Source organism: Limanda limanda, chromosome 10 (genome assembly GCF_963576545.1).
Source record: "Limanda limanda chromosome 10, fLimLim1.1, whole genome shotgun sequence".
NCBI lineage: Eukaryota > Metazoa > Chordata > Actinopteri > Pleuronectiformes > Pleuronectidae > Limanda > Limanda limanda.
In genome coordinates, this window is record NC_083645.1 from 16087296 (window position 1) to 16105235 (window position 17940).

Genomic DNA, 17940 nt, shown 5'->3' on the forward strand with positions numbered 1-17940 from the left:
GCTGCAAAATTATGGTTAAAAATAAAATATTTAGCAAATATCTAGAAGTGTTGTTTTGCATTAACCAAGTACAATTATCTACCGAAGGTTAATTTGGGTTTTATCCACTAACATGCTGCAAATTCTTGCTGCTCTAACAAGAAGGAGGGCATGTTGCAAATAATTACTTAAAGCTTAGTATGTGTAGGGACTCTCTACCATATTTAATTATTCACATTAAAAAAAGAGAAACCAGTTATTTTAAAGTAGAGGTCTTCAACCTGTCTTTCCTATTGACTGTGTAGCTGACAGTTTTTTTGGGGGGTGAATTTTAATTACCATGTGCTGTTGTTATGGTAACCATGTGTTTAAGTTTCTGTTACTGAGCTTCACTTATGTCCTTCACAACTTCTGCGCAGCAGGTCATGCTCAGAGAAGTGTAACACAATCATCTCTTAATGTTTATTTTTAATCAGAAATATACAGTCTGTTCAAACATTTTTCAAGTCATGGCATGTAGCGCAAATGTTTAGCTTTTAATGTCTGTCACAACAAATCATGTGTTACTTTCTGAAAACATAAAAGCCATTTCTAAAACTAAATTGTGTGTATTCCAGCTGAAAAGAGATTGTTTTTCACAAACTCAAAAACAAGACAAAGACAAGTTTACAACAGACGAAGCAAAACAACAGCCTTGGACTATATATTATATCAACTGTATCACTCTCAGAAGACATATGGGTAAATATAGTCAGAGGACTACCATGCATTCTAAATGCAAAATATAAGACACATTAACATTAGGTGATTGGTTATATTAATCATATCAACCTACATATTTAAATATAAATATATATTGAGATTTTATCAGAGAGAAACTAATGCTTATGTTTTTCATTAATACCCTATAACCATCTGTTTAGTTTGTTAAGATGTGGCAACAATTCATATTAGAAGATAACAAATCAGAGAAAAATAAGCATGGCAACCTATCAATCGAGAAAAGAGAGTAAAAGAGTTCAAACTTATGACAGAGTACAATATTATAATAAGGCAGGCAAACAAAACAAACCTGACTGAAGTTACACAATAAACTGTCTTTAATTTGAACAGCCTAATTGCTTTTTTCAATCAACCGGCATAGTTTATACTGTTTTCAAATAATATTTCAGAAGACACAAGGTTAAGATCACCATTTAAACTCATGGTCAGATTTCAGGGAAATAGGAATAAGATCATATACAAATCTCTAAGACCATTACAAAACATTGTGATGCACTTACATCATTTTCATCAAAATACTTGTAGAAAAGTGTACATAACAGTATGGATTTTTACTAGTAATTCTATTCAACCTTGATAAAAAAGAATGGATGTATAATTCATTGGAGAGTCAGAAGGGGCTTGGATTATTTGACCATATTGTATATGGACTATATGTATATCTACTATATATGTTATGGTCGATTCTCACTTGACCACGTAGCAAGGATGAGGTACTCCTGCCCTCACCTTCAGAGTAGCTCTGTCTGCACTAATGCGCCTCAAGGTGTTTTTCTGATAGGCTGCGCTTCTTTTCTTCAGTGTGTCAGTGTCTGTGTTTGCGCCAAAACGGAAATCCCCTCTCCACGAGCCAGTGGTCAAGAAGGAATCATAGCGATCATCATTTAGCAGGGTGCCACAATGACTGAAGTCTGTAAAACTAGTGGGGCAGTAGGTCGCGGGGAAGACAGGGAGACTGGCGGTTGTTGAACGGTAAACGTAACTTTGCCGGCACAGTTTAAAATAAAACACCCCGACGATTAAAAGGAGGAAAAGGAAAGAAACGGTTGACAGAGCGATGATCAAATAGAGCGTTAGGTTAAAGCTGTCCTGTGATTCATCAACAAACTCAAAAAGTTCATTTAAAACAGGCAGGCCATCACCGATTACTATGCTGACAGTAGCAGTGGCGGAGAGAGATTCTGGCCCGTTGTCCGTAACCAAAACAACGACAGTCTGTTTCTGTTCCTCATCCTCCATGAATGGTCGCGCTGTTCTGATTTCACCTGTGTGCAGACCCACCATAAACAGGTTAGGTGTCGTTGCTCTGATTATTTTGTAAGAAAGCCAGGCGTTGTGGCCAGAGTCTGCGTCCACAGCTACCACTTTAGTAACCAGGTACCCTCTGGGTGCTTCTATAGGCACCATATCTTCAGCGATGAACCTGCTGGACTGGAGAGGATATAGGACCGCAGGTGTATTGTCATTTTGGTCCTTAATGAAAACGTGTATCGTGCAGGTAGCGGAGAGTGGGGGGTCGCCTCCATCTCGAGCGATCACCTTGATTTGGAAGTGAACTGACTGTTCATAATCGAAGAGACGAGATGTGAAGAGCTCCCCCGTGTCTGAGTTGATGGTGAGAAAAGAGGACACTTCTGAGTTTGTGTCCGTTGAAATTTGGAACAGCACTTTAGCATTAGGTCCATCGTCAGTGTCCTCCGCTTTCAGTGTCATGACAAACGTTCCAATTGGCTGGTTTTCCAAAATGTTGGCATTGTACTCGCTCTGCATAAAAGTCGGGGGGTTATCATTTATATCATGAACCACAATTGTTAGAACTTTTACACTGGAGAGTGAGGGGGAGCCTGCATCAGTGGCAGTGATCGTGATGTTATACTCTGGCTGAAGCTCTCTGTCTAGTTTCCCGTCAGTCACTAACATGTAATAGTTTTTCACTTCTGAAACAAATTTAAATGGGACATTGTCTGGGATCGTACATGAGACTTGCCCACTGCTTCCAGTGTCCATGTCATAGATATTAATCAGAGCAACCATGGTACCTGGTTTAGAGTCTTCACCTATGATTGCAGATGCTGACTTTATTTCTATCACGGGCTCATTGTCATTTACATCAATGACCTCAATTATAAGTTTACAGTGAGAGGCCTGACCACCGCCATCTTTAGCCTGAATGTCTAACTCATGCGAACTAGCCTCCTCATAGTCAATAACACCAACTACCCGTACTTCTCCAGTCAAGGGATTCATATCAATAACTCCTGCGACCTTTTCTGAAAGGTGACTGAAAGAGTACGTTATCTCTCCATAAACACTTTCATCCAAGTCCGTGGCGTTCAGTGTCAATATGACAGTCCCTACGGCAGAGTTTTCTGGCACAGAGGCTTTGTAAACTCGTTGGCTAAAAACTGGGACATTGTCATTGGCATCCAAAACACGGACGTGTATAGAGGCGGTTCCTGATCTGACTGGATTACCCCCGTCAATTCCATTGATTTTCAGTACATGTTCAGCCTTTGCCTCCCGGTCCAGGGGCTTTTTAAGAACAAGTTCCGGATAGGCATGGCCGTTTATTTGCGTGCTCATTTCCAGTGCAAAATGATCGTTCGGGCTCAGTTTATATTCACGTATTGAGTTGGTACCCAGATCGGGGTCATGCGCGCTCTCCAGTGGAAAGCGCCTGCCTAGAACTGTGGATTCGACTAAATCCAGATTGATGTCTCCAGCAGCAAAAACTGGGCTGTTGTCGTTTATATCAGCAATGTCCAGAACTAAGCTGTGTGCTTGGAGTGGAGCCTCAAGTAAGAGCTGATACTGTAGGATGCAGACAGCTGCTTGCGCGCAGAGCTCCTCTCGGTCTATCCGCTGGCTGATCAAAAGATTGCCTGACGCAGTGTCCAGTTCACACAGCTGGCCGGTTCCTTCAGCAACAACCCGGGCGCGACGAGCGCCAAGCTCCGTCACTTTCAGCCCCAGATCCCGCGCAACATTCCCGATAACAGAGCCCCGCTGCATCTCCTCCGGAAGGACATAACGGACTTCTCCAAGCGAAACACCAAAAAGGAGGCTAAAGAATAAAAAACGCAGCCATCGTTTGAAGTTTTGTGGTTGGTCCATTATTAAACATGCCTTCAGAAACAAATGTACCGCCGACATCCCACACGTTTACATCCGAATATGGAGCTGGAAATGCTGCTGTAACACAACGAGTCCCTGCTTCCCAACTGAGTTAATCATGCTCTATTAAGAAAGCTGTCGGCTTGGATCCCTCTCTCTATTCCCATTTCACCACTGCTCTCTCTCCGTCTCTCTCCGTCTCTCTCTTTCACTCTCTTTCTCTCTATCTCTCTTGCTCACTCGCACACACAATCCTCCCTCTCCAATACACACCCACGCAAGCACACACAGCCCGCGGCTCCAGCCCAATACTCCAGTTCCACTGACACAGATAAGGTGAGACACGCCATCCACAGCATCCATGAGTCAGATATTATAAAAGAGCGTCACCAAGAGACTGAAAGGATAATTACAACGGTGGAGATTACAGCAATGAGATACGTGTGCATTTTATTTATCATTTTGCAATAATGCAATGCCGTTCTTTACAGAAGTTTCCTATGAATGCTTTGTGCTTATTGTTTAATTAAATTTGTATTATGTTTCATTTAACATTTCCCTGACAATTAAGGAATTATAATGCTCTATAATGCTACTGTAATATATGAATTTGCATTGCGGAGAATATGGTTAAACTGCAACTGTGGATGTTACACACTCTCCAGTCTAAACATACTGAGGCAGAGCACTAAATGCTGTATGGCTGTGAAAACCACCTCCAACCAGCAGAGGGCCTGCAACATTTTTCTTCATACAAGTGTGACGCTACTTCCTGTGTTGCTGAAAAAGATTTACAGTTGATCCAGCTCTAGAGAAATTACTGACTTTCCTCAGAGTCTGGTCTGAGAGTCACAGTCTTAAACACATGGTCAAATCTGCAATCTACAGGGTTGACTTTCTCCCTGCTTCATGTGCTACAGGGCACTCCACACACAAACAACAAACACAACACAATGTTTTGTTTTCCCACAGGCCCTTGCCTTACAGCAGTGTATATAATAGTCAAACACATATTGTGCAATATCTCCTTATTCACTTGACTGTATATTCTTCAATCAACACTGCACATGCACAAACAAGCTCTGAATGAAGAGTGGCATAATAAACATGCAATACCATGAAGCAGTGAATGCAAAATGAAAAGCTCCAGGTCAATGATGAATTGCATCTAACATAACATTACAATTTTTCTGGTGTGTGATAAATATACAAGATAGATATGAGAGCTTGAAAATGAATGTTAAGTATGAAAAATATCACGGTTTCTTAATGAACTCAAATTAAGGACCGGAGAAAGTATGAGAAAAAGATGACGCAAATGTGGAAGAGCTCTGAAAATACATTTTACAACATTTTGTGTCCAGTTCGGAGTTTCTCTTACTGAGGAAGAAATTGTAATCTCATTTTGTTGAATAAGATCTTTTCAGCACCAGGAACTGAATACAGTACTCTCCCTCCCTCTGTTATGAACTGAAGTACCCACTTCTGTGTATTTGTCTCAAAAACTGTTATTTAGCTGTACAAACAATAATGTTACTGTTTCTATGGAAAGTTATTAAACATCAAGCCAAAAACTTGTCCGCCAAATTATTTATTATTTATTTCAAAGGGCAAAACATATGAATTACTTCAAATATAGTGAAATAAAGTAAAAAGTCTGCAAATATAGTTTGGGTCGATTAAAGAAACTGAAATACACTAGTGAAACATTACCCACTCCAGAAAAGTGGGATACGGCTCTGTCAAAAAAACTGAATGGAAAATCTGTGTTTCAGCACCAAGGACAGAGGAACAGAGCAGCAGACATCAGATTGTGTTTGTTTGCATAAGTGAGTGAGTGAGTGAGTGAGTGAGAGAGATGGTTAGACAGAGTGAGAGAGAATACTGAGAACGTTTTACATTTACACATCATGGACACATGATATGAATCATGTTCCTACCTCAGGAGAATCATTTAAGTCCCCAAACGTATCAGCAAAATCAGAAGGACTTTTCCTCAGAGTCTGGTCAGCAGGCAGAGTGTTGTCATTATAAGATGTCACGAATTTAAAGTCACTGGTTCGAGAACCTGTTGTCAGGTAGGCGTCATAATTGTAAGTGCTGCGTAAAGTTCCTGTGCCATCAACATCCGCGTAATTAGGAGGGAGATAAGCACTGGGGATGGCGACAGCTCCGTCAAACAACATTCTGGGCTTTCTCCTGCGACAAAACCTCACACCCAGGATGATGATGATGAAGGTCAGAAAAAAGGTGGAGACAGAGACCAGCGCTATGATCAGGTAAGAGGTCAGTTTTGAATTCTTCTCATCATAAGAAATGTCTTTCAGCTCTGGCACCTCAGCCAAGTTATCAGAAATGAGTAAATACATGGAACAGGTAGCAGACAGAGAGGGCTGTCCGTTATCTTTCACCGCCACAATAAGGTTCTGTTTCATGCTGTCAGATTCAGAAATGTCCCGCTGTGTCCTGATCTCTCCGCTGTGGACGCCAATAGTGAAAAGTCCCGGATCAGTGGATTTGACTATATGATAGGACAGCCAGGCATTCTGTCCAGAGTCCGCATCCACCGCAATCACTTTGGACACCAGAGAGCCTCCGTGTGCAGCTTTGGGGACCAGCTCGGTCATGAAGGAGTTGCCCTCCGGGGCGGGGTACAGTATCTGAGGAGAGTTGTCGTTCACATCCGATACGAAGACGCTGACTGTCACGTTGCTGCTGAGCGGAGGAGAACCGTTGTCTCTGGCCATCACGTGGACTTTAAAGCTGCTGAACTGTTCATAATCAAACGACCTCACAGCGTGGATCACCCCCGTGTCTCCATTAACTGATACAAAGGAGGACACCTGGGCACCGTTCACCTCACCAGGTAACAGAGAATAAACCACTGTTCCGTTTTGTCTCCAGTCGGGGTCTCGAGCAGTAACGGAACATAACGTGGAGCCAGGTTTGTTATTTTCAGTCACATATGCGCTGTAGGACTGTTCCTCAAACACAGGTGGGTTGTCGTTGATGTCAGCGACAGATAACTGAACACTTTTAGAGGAGGACAGAGGTGGAGAGCCCTCGTCAGTGGCAGTGATTGTAATGTTGTAATCTGACACTAGTTCACGGTCCAGTTGTCCTGTGGTCACCAGAGAATAATAGTTTTTAATGGAAGGAACTAACTTAAAAGGGACATTTTGCTGAATGGAGCAGCGAACCTGTCTGTTATTCTCAGAGTCTCTGTCCTGCACATTAATGATGCCTACCTCGGTTCCACGTGGGGTGTCTTCTGGTATGGGGTTGGTCAGTGATTTCAAGTTAACAACAGGGGCATTATCATTCACATCAGTGACAGATATTATCACCTTAGCATGAGATGAAAGACCTAGCCCATCTTTTGCTTTAACGCGTATTTCAAATGAAGTAGTACTTTCATAGTCAACAGCACCGATTACTCTAATATCACCCAATTTACGGTCAATACTAAATATCTTCTTTACATCTTCAGAAACGTGTCCAAAGTCATAAGTCACATCTCCATTCACTCCCTCATCTGCATCAGTCGCCCTCACTGTGACCACCACAGTATCTAGAGGAGAGTTTTCACGCAGACTGGCTTCATAAACGGCCTGGCTAAAAACTGGGGCGTTATCATTAGCATCCAGCACAGTGACGTGTATGACTACGGTACCTGATCTCTGAGGAGAGCCACCATCTAGAGCTGTAAGGAGCAGATTCATGTCCCCTTGTTTTTCACGATCAAGCTCTTTATCAAGAACAAGCTCGAGTGTGTTTCCACTAGTAGCCAAAATGAAATTATCATTCTTCTTCAAGCTATATTGTTGAACTGAATTCTGTCCTACATCCGCATCGTGCGCCTCTTCGATCAAAAAACGCGCACCCTTGACAGCTGACTCTCGTATTTCTATATTGATAATTTCTTCATTAAACTGCGGTGAGTTATCATTAATATCCTGAATATGGAGACTAATCCGGTGGAGCTCGAGTGGATTCTCCAGCACAAGCTCGTGTTTCAGGATGCACGAAGCCTTTTCGCCACAAAGCCCCTCGCGGTCGATCCTGTCGGCAACAACCAGGTCTCCGTTGTTCAGGTTGATGTCACAATAACGTCCGTCAGTCCCATCGGTGTCAATGCGGGCTCTTCTGATAGACAGCGCACCCGTTTGCAGCCCGAGGTCCTTGGCTATATTCCCAATAACCGATCCTCGCTTCATCTCCTCAGGGAAAGAATAGCTCATGTCTCCGTATGCGAGGTGCGAAACAAGGAGGAGGAAAAAGACGAAGCGCGGCTGAAACCAGATCATCTTCGAATCCATTGTAAACCATAAGTTACTGAGTTGAAATTTAAAGCGAACAAAGACAGTCCAACCTCCTAACACGAACAACTGCGGGTGACTGAGCTTATGGAGAGCACATGAATGCATATACACACCGATTGGTTGTGGAATGCAACTCTCTTAAGCCTGGTGTATAGCGCCACCGTGAGTTAGACTAGAAAAACCCCCTGAGAGAAACAAAAGTTACGCCTCAATAAGAGTTTAGCTTGCTGGTTATTACTGTTATAAAGTGCTCACTATATATGTGTAATGTTTTGTTACTGTAAGGATTCAGTTTATGTTCAGGCATGATTTCATTCCTTCACACTGTCAACCAAAGCATAGCTGGAACCAGCCGATGAATATAAATATTAATATCAAGCAGAAACCCAGTCAATTCACAAGAAAATAAACTCAGGGAGAACAGCTGTTACGAAAATCACTGCACACGAGAAACAACTAAATATCTGAGGTACCTACAAGGGCAAATCCATATTTCTTTCAGGAGGACCTAAGATCACCTGTTTAAACCTGTGAGTGTTTTTTCATGAGCAAGGTGATTCGTATTCAGCAAGATCACAGCTTGAGAAGAACATATGTTATTGGTCTCAGTTTAAGACCAAGTTTTTTGCTCTTCACAGTGAAAACACACTGGATAAAATACACATGATTCCCATGACAATGAATATAAGTCACATATTCACAGCGTGTCCTTGAGCAAACACAGTCACTGCAGACCTATCCATGTGAGAGACACCACAGTCCAGACTGACACTTCTTTTTTCTCTCCAAATTTGTATTATCTTTATTTTGCACTAACTGTGGTCAAACTATTAACTAATACAAACAAAACCATCGGGAACAAAGAACCGATTAATATGCAATAGTGGACTGAATTCAAATGTGAAACATTACATATATATTATATCATTCATCATGACCAAATATAGGTTTTCATTCAGTCAGAATATCAATAAAACAAACTTCCATAGGCTCAAGAGTAAGACCAGGGTAAAAAATGTAAATTAATTTATGTTGCAGACACAGAGGGGGAGGAAGAAAGGAGACAGAGGAGGGAGAGGGAGAGGGAGAGGGAGAGAGAGAGACAGAGAGAGAGAGAAAGAGAGAGAGAGAGAGAGAGAGAGAGAGAGAGAGAGAGAGAGATGGTTCATAGTTATAGGATCTGCACTCAGTCATCATAGCTATTAACCATTGAGATTAACAACCAATAGAAGTTCTACATGCAGTACACATAAGAAAAACACCAACCAACATATTTTGAGCAAAAATAGGGAGATTCCCTCCTGATGATTGACCTCAAAAGTGAGCACTCACATCTTTCAGCACCCTGCATTTACTCCCCAAACATCACCATTCAAAAGCCAGTCTAACCAAGGTGTGCACAGAAAAAAAAACCTCCGATATGGGCGTTCTTGCTGAGACCAACTGTCCCCTCTGACCGTTGTCGGACCAACACAGCTTTTCAAACAGCAATCACTGTAAACCAAACTATAAAACAACAGAAAGAAACCTATTATAAACTGGAAAAAACTGTTTGATTTAAGTGATGATTTAAAATCCAACGGTCAAATGTCTATTATTGTCCCATTGCAACTTATTTAAATTGTTGAACCAAATACTGTTATAGTGGATATTTGGTTCCAATACCTATCGGTTACTTTTACAGTAAACACACTGATGATAATTATTTCATAGCAATTTACTAAAAATTACATAAAAAACACGACAAAAATAAAAAGTCAGAAAATATATAGCGCAGAAAAACAAAAGTGAAAATCATCTCCACAGCAAATTTAATATTGCATATTTCTCCATCGAGGAAAATGAGCCTAGGCTCTGTCAAAAAAGTAAAGGAGCAATGGTTCAAGAGGCCTAAACAATGAATCAGGAAATCAGTGTTTCAGCACCAAGGACAGAGAAAGAGAGCAGCAACAGTCAGATAGTGAGTGACTGAGTGAGTGAGTTAGAGAAAGAGAGAGCGAGAGAAAGAGTAAGAGAGAGAGAGAGAGAGAGAGAGAGAGAGAGAGAGAGAGAGAGAGAGAGAGAGAGAGAGAGAGAGAGAGAGAGAGAGAGAGAGAGAGAGAGAGACAGACAGAATACTGACAATGTTTTACGTTTAACACATAACGGACACATGATATGAATCATGTTCCTACCTCAGGAGAATCATTTAAGTCCCCAAACGCATCAGCAAAGTCAGAAGGACTTTTCCTCAGAGTCTGGTCAGCAGGCAGTGTGTTGTCATTGTAAGACGTCACAAACTTAAAGTCACTTGTTCTGGAACCTGTTGTCAGGTAGGCGTCATAATTGTAAGTGCTGCGTAAAGTTCCTGTGCCGTCAACATCCGCGTAATTAGGAGGGAGATAAGCGCTGGGGATGGCAACAGCTCCGTCAAACAACATTCTGGGCTTTCTCCTGCGACAAAACCTCACACCCAGGATGATGATGATGAAGGTCAGGAAAAAGGTAGAAACAGAGACCAGCGCTATGATCAGGTAAGAGGTCAGTTTTGAATTCTTCTCATCAAAAGAAATGTCCTTCAGCTCGGGCACCTCAGCCAAGTTATCAGAAATAAGTAAATACATGGAACAGGTGGCAGACAGAGAAGGCTGTCCGTTATCTTTCACCGCCACAATAAGGTTCTGTTTCATGCTGTCAGATTCAGAAATGTCCCTCTGTGTCCTGATCTCTCCGCTGTGAACATCAATAGTGAAAAGTCCCGGATCAGTGGATTTGACTATTTGATAGGACAGCCAGGCGTTCTGTCCGGAGTCCGCGTCCACCGCGATCACTTTGGACACCAGAGAGCCTCCGTGTGCAGCTTTGGGGACCAGCTCGGTCATGAAGGAGTTGCCCTCCGGGGCGGGGTACAGTATCTGAGGAGAGTTGTCGTTCACATCCGATACGAAGACACTGACGGTCACGTTGCTGCTGAGCGGAGGAGAACCGTTGTCTCTGGCCATCACGTGGACTTTAAAGCTCCTGAACTGTTCATAATCAAACGACCTCACAGCGTGGATCACCCCTGTGTCTCCGTTAACTGATACAAAGGAGGACACCTGGGCACCGTTCACCTCACCAGGTAACAGAGAATAAACCACTGTACCGTTCTGTCTCCAGTCGGGGTCTCGAGCAGTAACGGAACATAACGTGGAGCCAGGTTTGTTATTTTCAGTCACATATGCGCTGTAGGACTGTTCCTCAAACACAGGGGGGTTGTCGTTGATGTCAGCTACAGATAACTGAATAGTTTTAGAGGAGGACAGAGGTGGAGAGCCCTCGTCAGTGGCAGTGATTGTAATGTTGTAATCTGACACTAGTTCACGGTCCAGTTGTCCTGTGGTCACCAGAGAATAATAGTTTTTAATCGAAGGAACTAACTTAAAAGGGACATTTTGCTGAATGGAGCAGCGAACCTGTCTGTTATTCTCAGAGTCTCTGTCCTGCACGTTAATGATGCCCACCTCTGTGCCAGGTGTGGTGTCTTCTGGTATGGGGTTGGTCAGTGATTTCAAATTAACAACAGGGGCGTTATCATTCACATCAGTGACAGATATTATCACCTTAGCATAAGATGAAAGACCTAACCCATCTTTCGCCTTAACGCGTATTTCAAATGAGGTAGTACTTTCATAGTCAACAGCCCCGATTACTCTAATATCACCCAATTTACGGTCAATACTAAATATCTTCTCCACATCTTCAGTAACGTGTCCAAAGTCATAAGTCACATCTCCATTCATTCCCTCGTCTGCATCAGTCGCGCTCACTGTGACCACCACAGTATCTAGAGGAGAGTTTTCAGGCAGACTGGCTTTATAAACGGCCTGGCTAAACACTGGGGCGTTATCATTAGCATCCAGCACAGTGACGTGTATAACTACGGTACCTGATCTCTGAGGAGAGCCACCATCTAGAGCTGTAAGGAGCAGATTAATGTCCCCTTGTTTTTCACGATCAAGCTCTTTATCAAGAACAAGCTCGAGTGTGTTTCCACTGGCAGCTAGGATGAAATTATCATTCTTCTTCAAGCTGTATTGTTGAACTGAATTCTGTCCTACATCCGCATCGTGTGCCTCCTCTGTCACAAAACGTGCACCCCTGTCTGCAGACTCTCGTATTTCTATATTGATAATGTCTTCTTTAAACTTCGGTGAGTTATCATTAATATCCTGAATATGGAGACTAATCCGGTGGAGCTCGAGTGGATTCTCCAGCACAAGCTCGTGTTTCAGGATGCACGAAGCCTTTTCGCCACAAAGCCCCTCGCGGTCGATCCTGTCGGCAACAACCAGGTCTCCGTTGTTCAGGTTGATGTCACAATAACGTCCGTCAGTCCCGTCGGTGTCAATGCGGGCTCTCCTGATAGACAGCGCACCCGTTTGCAGCCCGAGGTCCTTGGCTATATTCCCAATAACCGATCCTCGCTTCATCTCCTCAGGGAAAGAATAGCTCATGTCTCCGTATGCGAGGTGCGAAACAAGGAGGAGGAAAAAGACGAAGCGCGGCTGAAACCAGATCATCTTCGAATCCATTGTAAACCATAAGTTACTGAGTTGATAATGAGAGCGAACAAAGACAGTCCAACCTCCTAACACGAACAACTGCGGGTGACTGTGCGTATGGAGAGCACAAGAATGCATATACACACCGATTGGTTGTGGAATGCAACTCTCTTAAGCCTGGTGTATAGCGCCACCGTGAGTTAGACTAGAAAAAAAACACTGAGAGAAACAAAAGCTACGCCTTAATATGAGTTTAGCCTCCTGGTTATTACTGTAATAAAGTTCTCACCATATATGTGTAATGTTTTGTTACTGTTAGGATCCAGATTATGTTCAGGCATGACTTCATTCCTTTACACTGTCAACCAAACCACAGCTGGATGCAGCCAATCAAAATAAATAAGGGCAACAGACAGAAACCCAGTCAATTCACATGACAATAAACTCAAGGAGAACAGCTGTTACGGAAATCACTTCACACAAGAAACAACTAAATATTTGAGTTACCTAAAAGGGCAAATCCCTATATCTTTCAGCAGGACCTAAAATCACCTGTTTGAACCCTTGAGTGTGTTTTAATAAGCAAGGTGACTCATCTTCAGCAAAATCACAGGCTGAGAAGAACATGTGTTATCAGTCTCAGTTTAAGACCTGGTCTGGCTCTTCACAGTCAAAGCACACTGGATAGAAAACATGTGATTCAAATGACAATGAATAAAAGTTACATATTCACAGTGTGTCGTTGAACAAGCAAACTCACTGCAGACCTATCCATGTGAGAGAAACCTAAGTCCGAACTGACACTTGTTTTTTCTCTCCAAATGTGTATTATCTTTATTTTGCCCTAACTGTGGTCACACTATTAACTAATACAAACAAAACCATCTGGAACAAAACACAGATCAATACGCAATAGTGGACTGAATTAAAATGTGAAACATTACATATGTATGTTATATCATTCACCATGACTATATATAGGTTTTCATTCAGTCAGAATATCAATAACACATACTTCCATAGGCTTAAGAGTAAGACCAGGGTTAAAATGTATATGAATATATGTTGCAGGCATAGACAGGCAGAAAGAAAGGAGGGAGAGAGAGAGAGAGAGAGAGAGAGAGAGAGAGAGAGAGAGAGAGGGTAGTAATTATAGGATCAGCACTTAGTCATATTAACCTTTGAGAAAAAACAAAAAGCAGAAGTTCTACACAAGGAACACATAAGAAAAACACCAACCAACATATTTTGAGCAAAATAGGGAGATTACCTCCTGATGATTGACCTCAAAAGTGAGCACTCACATCTTTCAGCACCCTGCATTTACTCCCAAAACATTACTATTCAAAAGCCAGTATAACCAAGGTTTGCACAGAAAAAAAACCCTCCGATATGGGAGTTCTTGCTGAGACCAACTGTCCCCTCTGACCGGTGTCAGACCAACACAGCTTTTCAAACAGCAATCACTGTAAACCAAACTATAAAACAACAGAAAGAAACCTATTATAAACTGGAAAAAACAGTTTGATTTAAGTGATGATTTAAAATCCAACGGTCAAATATCTATTATTGTCCCATTGCAACTTATTTAAATTGTTGAACCAAACACTGTTATAGTGGTTATTTGGTTCCAATACCTATCGGTTACTTTTACAGTAAACACACGGATGATAATTATTTCATAGCATTTACTAAAAATTACATAAAAAACACGACAAAATTAAAAAGTCAGCAAATAACTAGCACAGAAAATCACAAGTGAAAATCATCTCCACAGCAAATTTAATATTGCATATTTCTCCATCGAGAAAAATGAGCCTAGGCTCTGTCAAAAAAGAAAAGGAGCAATGGTTCAAGAGGCCTAAACAATGAATCAGGAAATCAGTGTTTCAGCACCAAGGACAGAGGAAGAGAGCAGCGACAGTCAGATAGTGAGTGACTGAGTGAGTGAGTGAGTGAGTTAGAGAAAGAGAGAGCGAGAGAATACTGACAATGTTTTACGTTTAACACATAACGGACACATGATATGAATCATGTTCCTACCTCAGGAGAATCATTTAAGTCCCCAAACGCATCAGCAAAGTCAGAAGGACTTTTCCTCAGAGTCTGGTCAGCAGGCAGTGTGTTGTCATTGTAAGACGTCACAAACTTAAAGTCACTGGTTCGAGAACCTGTTGTCAGGTAGGCGTCATAATTGTAAGTGCTGCGTAAAGTTCCTGTGCCGTCAACATCCGCGTAATTAGGAGGGAGATAAGCGCTGGGGATGGCAACAGCTCCGTCAAACAACATTCTGGGCTTTCTCCTGCGACAAAACCTCACACCCAGGATGATGATGATGAAGGTCAGGAAAAAGGTGGAGACAGAGACCAGCGCTATGATCAGGTAAGAGGTAAGCTTTGAATTGTTCTCATCATAGGAAATGTCCTTCAGCTCTGGCACCTCAGCCAAGTTATCAGAAATAAGTAAATACATGGAACAGGTGGAAGACAGAGAAGGCTGTCCGTTATCTTTCACCGCCACAATAAGGTTCTGTTTCATGCGGTCAGATTCAGAAATGTCCCGCTGTGTCCTGATCTCTCCGCTGTGGACACCAATAGTGAAAAGTCCCGGATCAGTGGATTTGACTATTTGATAGGACAGCCAGGCGTTCTGTCCGGAGTCTGCATCAACCGCGATCACTTTGGACACCAGAGAGCCTCCGTGTGCAGCTTTGGGGACCAGCTCGGTCATGAAGGAGTTGCCCTCCGGGGCGGGGTACAGTATCTGAGGAGAGTTGTCGTTCACATCCGATATGAAGACGCTGACAGTCACGTTGCTGCTGAGTGGAGGAGAACCGTTGTCTCTGGCCATCACGTGGACTTTAAAGCTCCTGAACTGTTCATAATCAAACGACCTCACAGCGTGGATCACCCCCGTGTCTCCGTTAACTGATACATAGGAGGACACCGAGGCACCGTTCACCTCACCAGGTAACAGAGAATACACCACTGTGCCGTTCTGTCTCCAGTCGGGATCTCGAGCAGTAACGGAACATAAAGTGGAGCCAGGTTTGTTATTTTCAGTCACATATGCGCTGTAGGACTGTTCCTCAAACACAGGTGGGTTGTCGTTGATGTCAGCGACAGATAACTGAACAGTTTTAGAGGAGGACAGAGGTGGAGAGCCCTCGTCAGTGGCAGTGATTGTAATGTTGTAATCTGACACTAGTTCACGGTCCAGTTGTCCTGTGGTCACCAGAGAATAATAGTTTTTAATCGAAGGAACTAACTTAAAAGGGACATTTTGCTGAATGGAGCAGCGAACCTGTCTGTTACTTTCAGAGTCTCTGTCCTGCACGTTAATGATGCCCACCTCTGTGCCAGGTGTGGTGTCTTCTGGTATGGGGTTGGTCAGTGATTTCAAATTAACAACAGGGGCGTTATCATTCACATCAGTGACAGATATTATCACCTTAGCATAAGATGAAAGTCCTAACCCATCTTTCGCTTTAACGCGTATTTCAAATGAAGTAGTACTTTCATAGTCAACAGCACCGATTACTCTTATATCACCCAATTTACGGTCAATACTAAATATCTTCTTTACATCTTCAGTAACGTGTCCAAAGTCATAAGTCACATCTCCATTTATTCCCTCATCTGCATCAGTTGCCCTCACTGTGACCACCACAGTATCTAAAGGAGAGTTTTCACGCAGACTGGCTTTATAAACGGCCTGGCTAAACACTGGGGCGTTATCATTAGCATCCAGCACAGTGACGTGTACGACTACGGTACCTGATCTCTGAGGAGAGCCACCATCTAGAGCTGTAAGGAGCAGATTCATGTCCCCTTGTTTTTCACGATCAAGCTCTTTATCAAGAACAAGCTCGAGTGTGTTTCCACTTGCAGCTAAAATGAAATTATCATTCTTCTTGAGGCTGTATTGTTGAACTGAATTCTGTCCTACATCCGCATCGTGCGCCTCTTCGATCAAAAAACGAGCTTCCTTGACAGCCAACTCATGAATTTCTATATTGATAATTTCTTCATTAAACTGCGGTGAGTTATCATTAATATCCTGAATGTGGAGACTAATCCGGTGGAGCTCGAGTGGATTCTCCAGGACAAGCTCGTGTTTCAGGATGCACGAAGCCTTTTCGCCACAAAGCCCCTCGCGGTCGATCCTGTCGGCAACAACCAGGTCTCCGTTGTTCAGGTTGATGTCACAATAATGTCCGTCAGTCCCGTCGGTGTCAATGCGGGCTCTCCTGATAGACAGCGCATCCGTTTGCAGGCCGAGGTCCTTCGCTATATTCCCAATAACCGATCCTCGCTTCATCTCCTCAGGGAAAGGATAGCTCATGTCTCCGTATGCGAGGTGCGAAACAAGAAGGAGGAAAAAGACGAAGCGCGGCTGAAACCAGATCATCTTCGAATCCATTGTAAACCATAAGTTACTGAGTTGATAATGAGAGCGAACAAAGACAGTCCAACCTCCTAACACGAACAACTGCGGGTGACTGTGCGTATGGAGAGCACAAGAATGCATGTACACACCGATTGGTTGTGGAATGCAACTCTCTTAAGCCTGGTGTATAGCGCCACCGTGAGTTAGACTACAAAAAAACACTGAGAGAAACAAAAGCTACGCCTTAATATAAGTATGCTTGCTGGTTATTACTGTTATAAAGTGCTCACTATATATGTGTAATGTTTTGTTACTGTTAGGATCCAGTTTATGTTCAGTCATGACTTCATTCCTTCACACTGTCAACCAAAACATAGCTGGATCCAGCCGATCAATATAAATAGTAATATTATGCAGAAACCCATCTCAATTCACATGAAAATAATCTCAGGGAGAACAGCTGTTACTTAAATCACTGCACACCAGAAACAACTAAATATCTGAGTTACCTAAAAGGGCAAATCCCTATTTCTTTCAGCAGGACCGAAGATCACCTGTTTGAACCCTTGAGTGCTTTAATGAGCAACTTTACTCATATTCAGCAAGATCACAGCCTGAGAAGAAAATATGTTATTGGTCTCAGTTTAATACCAAGTTTTGCACTTCACAGTGAAAGCACACTGGATGGAATAAACAGGATTCACATGACAATGGATAAAAGTGAAAAAAGAATAGCTCGTTGTGGACCAAACACAGTCACTGAAGACCTATCCATGTGGCAGACACCACAGTCCAGACTGACAAACTTTTTTTTCTCTCCAAATTTGTAT

General features: G+C 42.6%; 5 protein-coding genes across 8 annotated transcripts in view; all 5 read right to left on the reverse strand.

Annotated features, from left to right (window-relative positions):
- LOC133012097 (protocadherin gamma-A11-like) overlaps positions 1 to 17940 on the reverse strand; it is a 250455-nt gene that overhangs the window by 169182 nt on the left and 63333 nt on the right. The window lies entirely within an intron of this gene.
- On the reverse strand, positions 1450 to 3915 carry LOC133011281 (protocadherin gamma-A6). The gene has a single exon (XM_061078974.1). It carries the CDS (start codon positions 3913 to 3915, stop codon positions 1450 to 1452), a length of 2466 nt encoding a protein of 821 aa, XP_060934957.1.
- LOC133012106 (protocadherin gamma-A12-like) lies at positions 5805 to 8195 on the reverse strand. Its single transcript, XM_061080081.1, has one exon. It carries the CDS (start codon positions 8193 to 8195, stop codon positions 5805 to 5807), a length of 2391 nt encoding a protein of 796 aa, XP_060936064.1.
- On the reverse strand, positions 10361 to 12751 carry LOC133012104 (protocadherin gamma-A11-like). Its single transcript, XM_061080080.1, has one exon. The coding sequence runs from the start codon at positions 12749 to 12751 to the stop codon at positions 10361 to 10363; it is 2391 nt and encodes a 796-aa protein (XP_060936063.1).
- LOC133012107 (protocadherin gamma-A12-like) lies at positions 14753 to 17143 on the reverse strand. The gene has a single exon (XM_061080082.1). The coding sequence runs from the start codon at positions 17141 to 17143 to the stop codon at positions 14753 to 14755; it is 2391 nt and encodes a 796-aa protein (XP_060936065.1).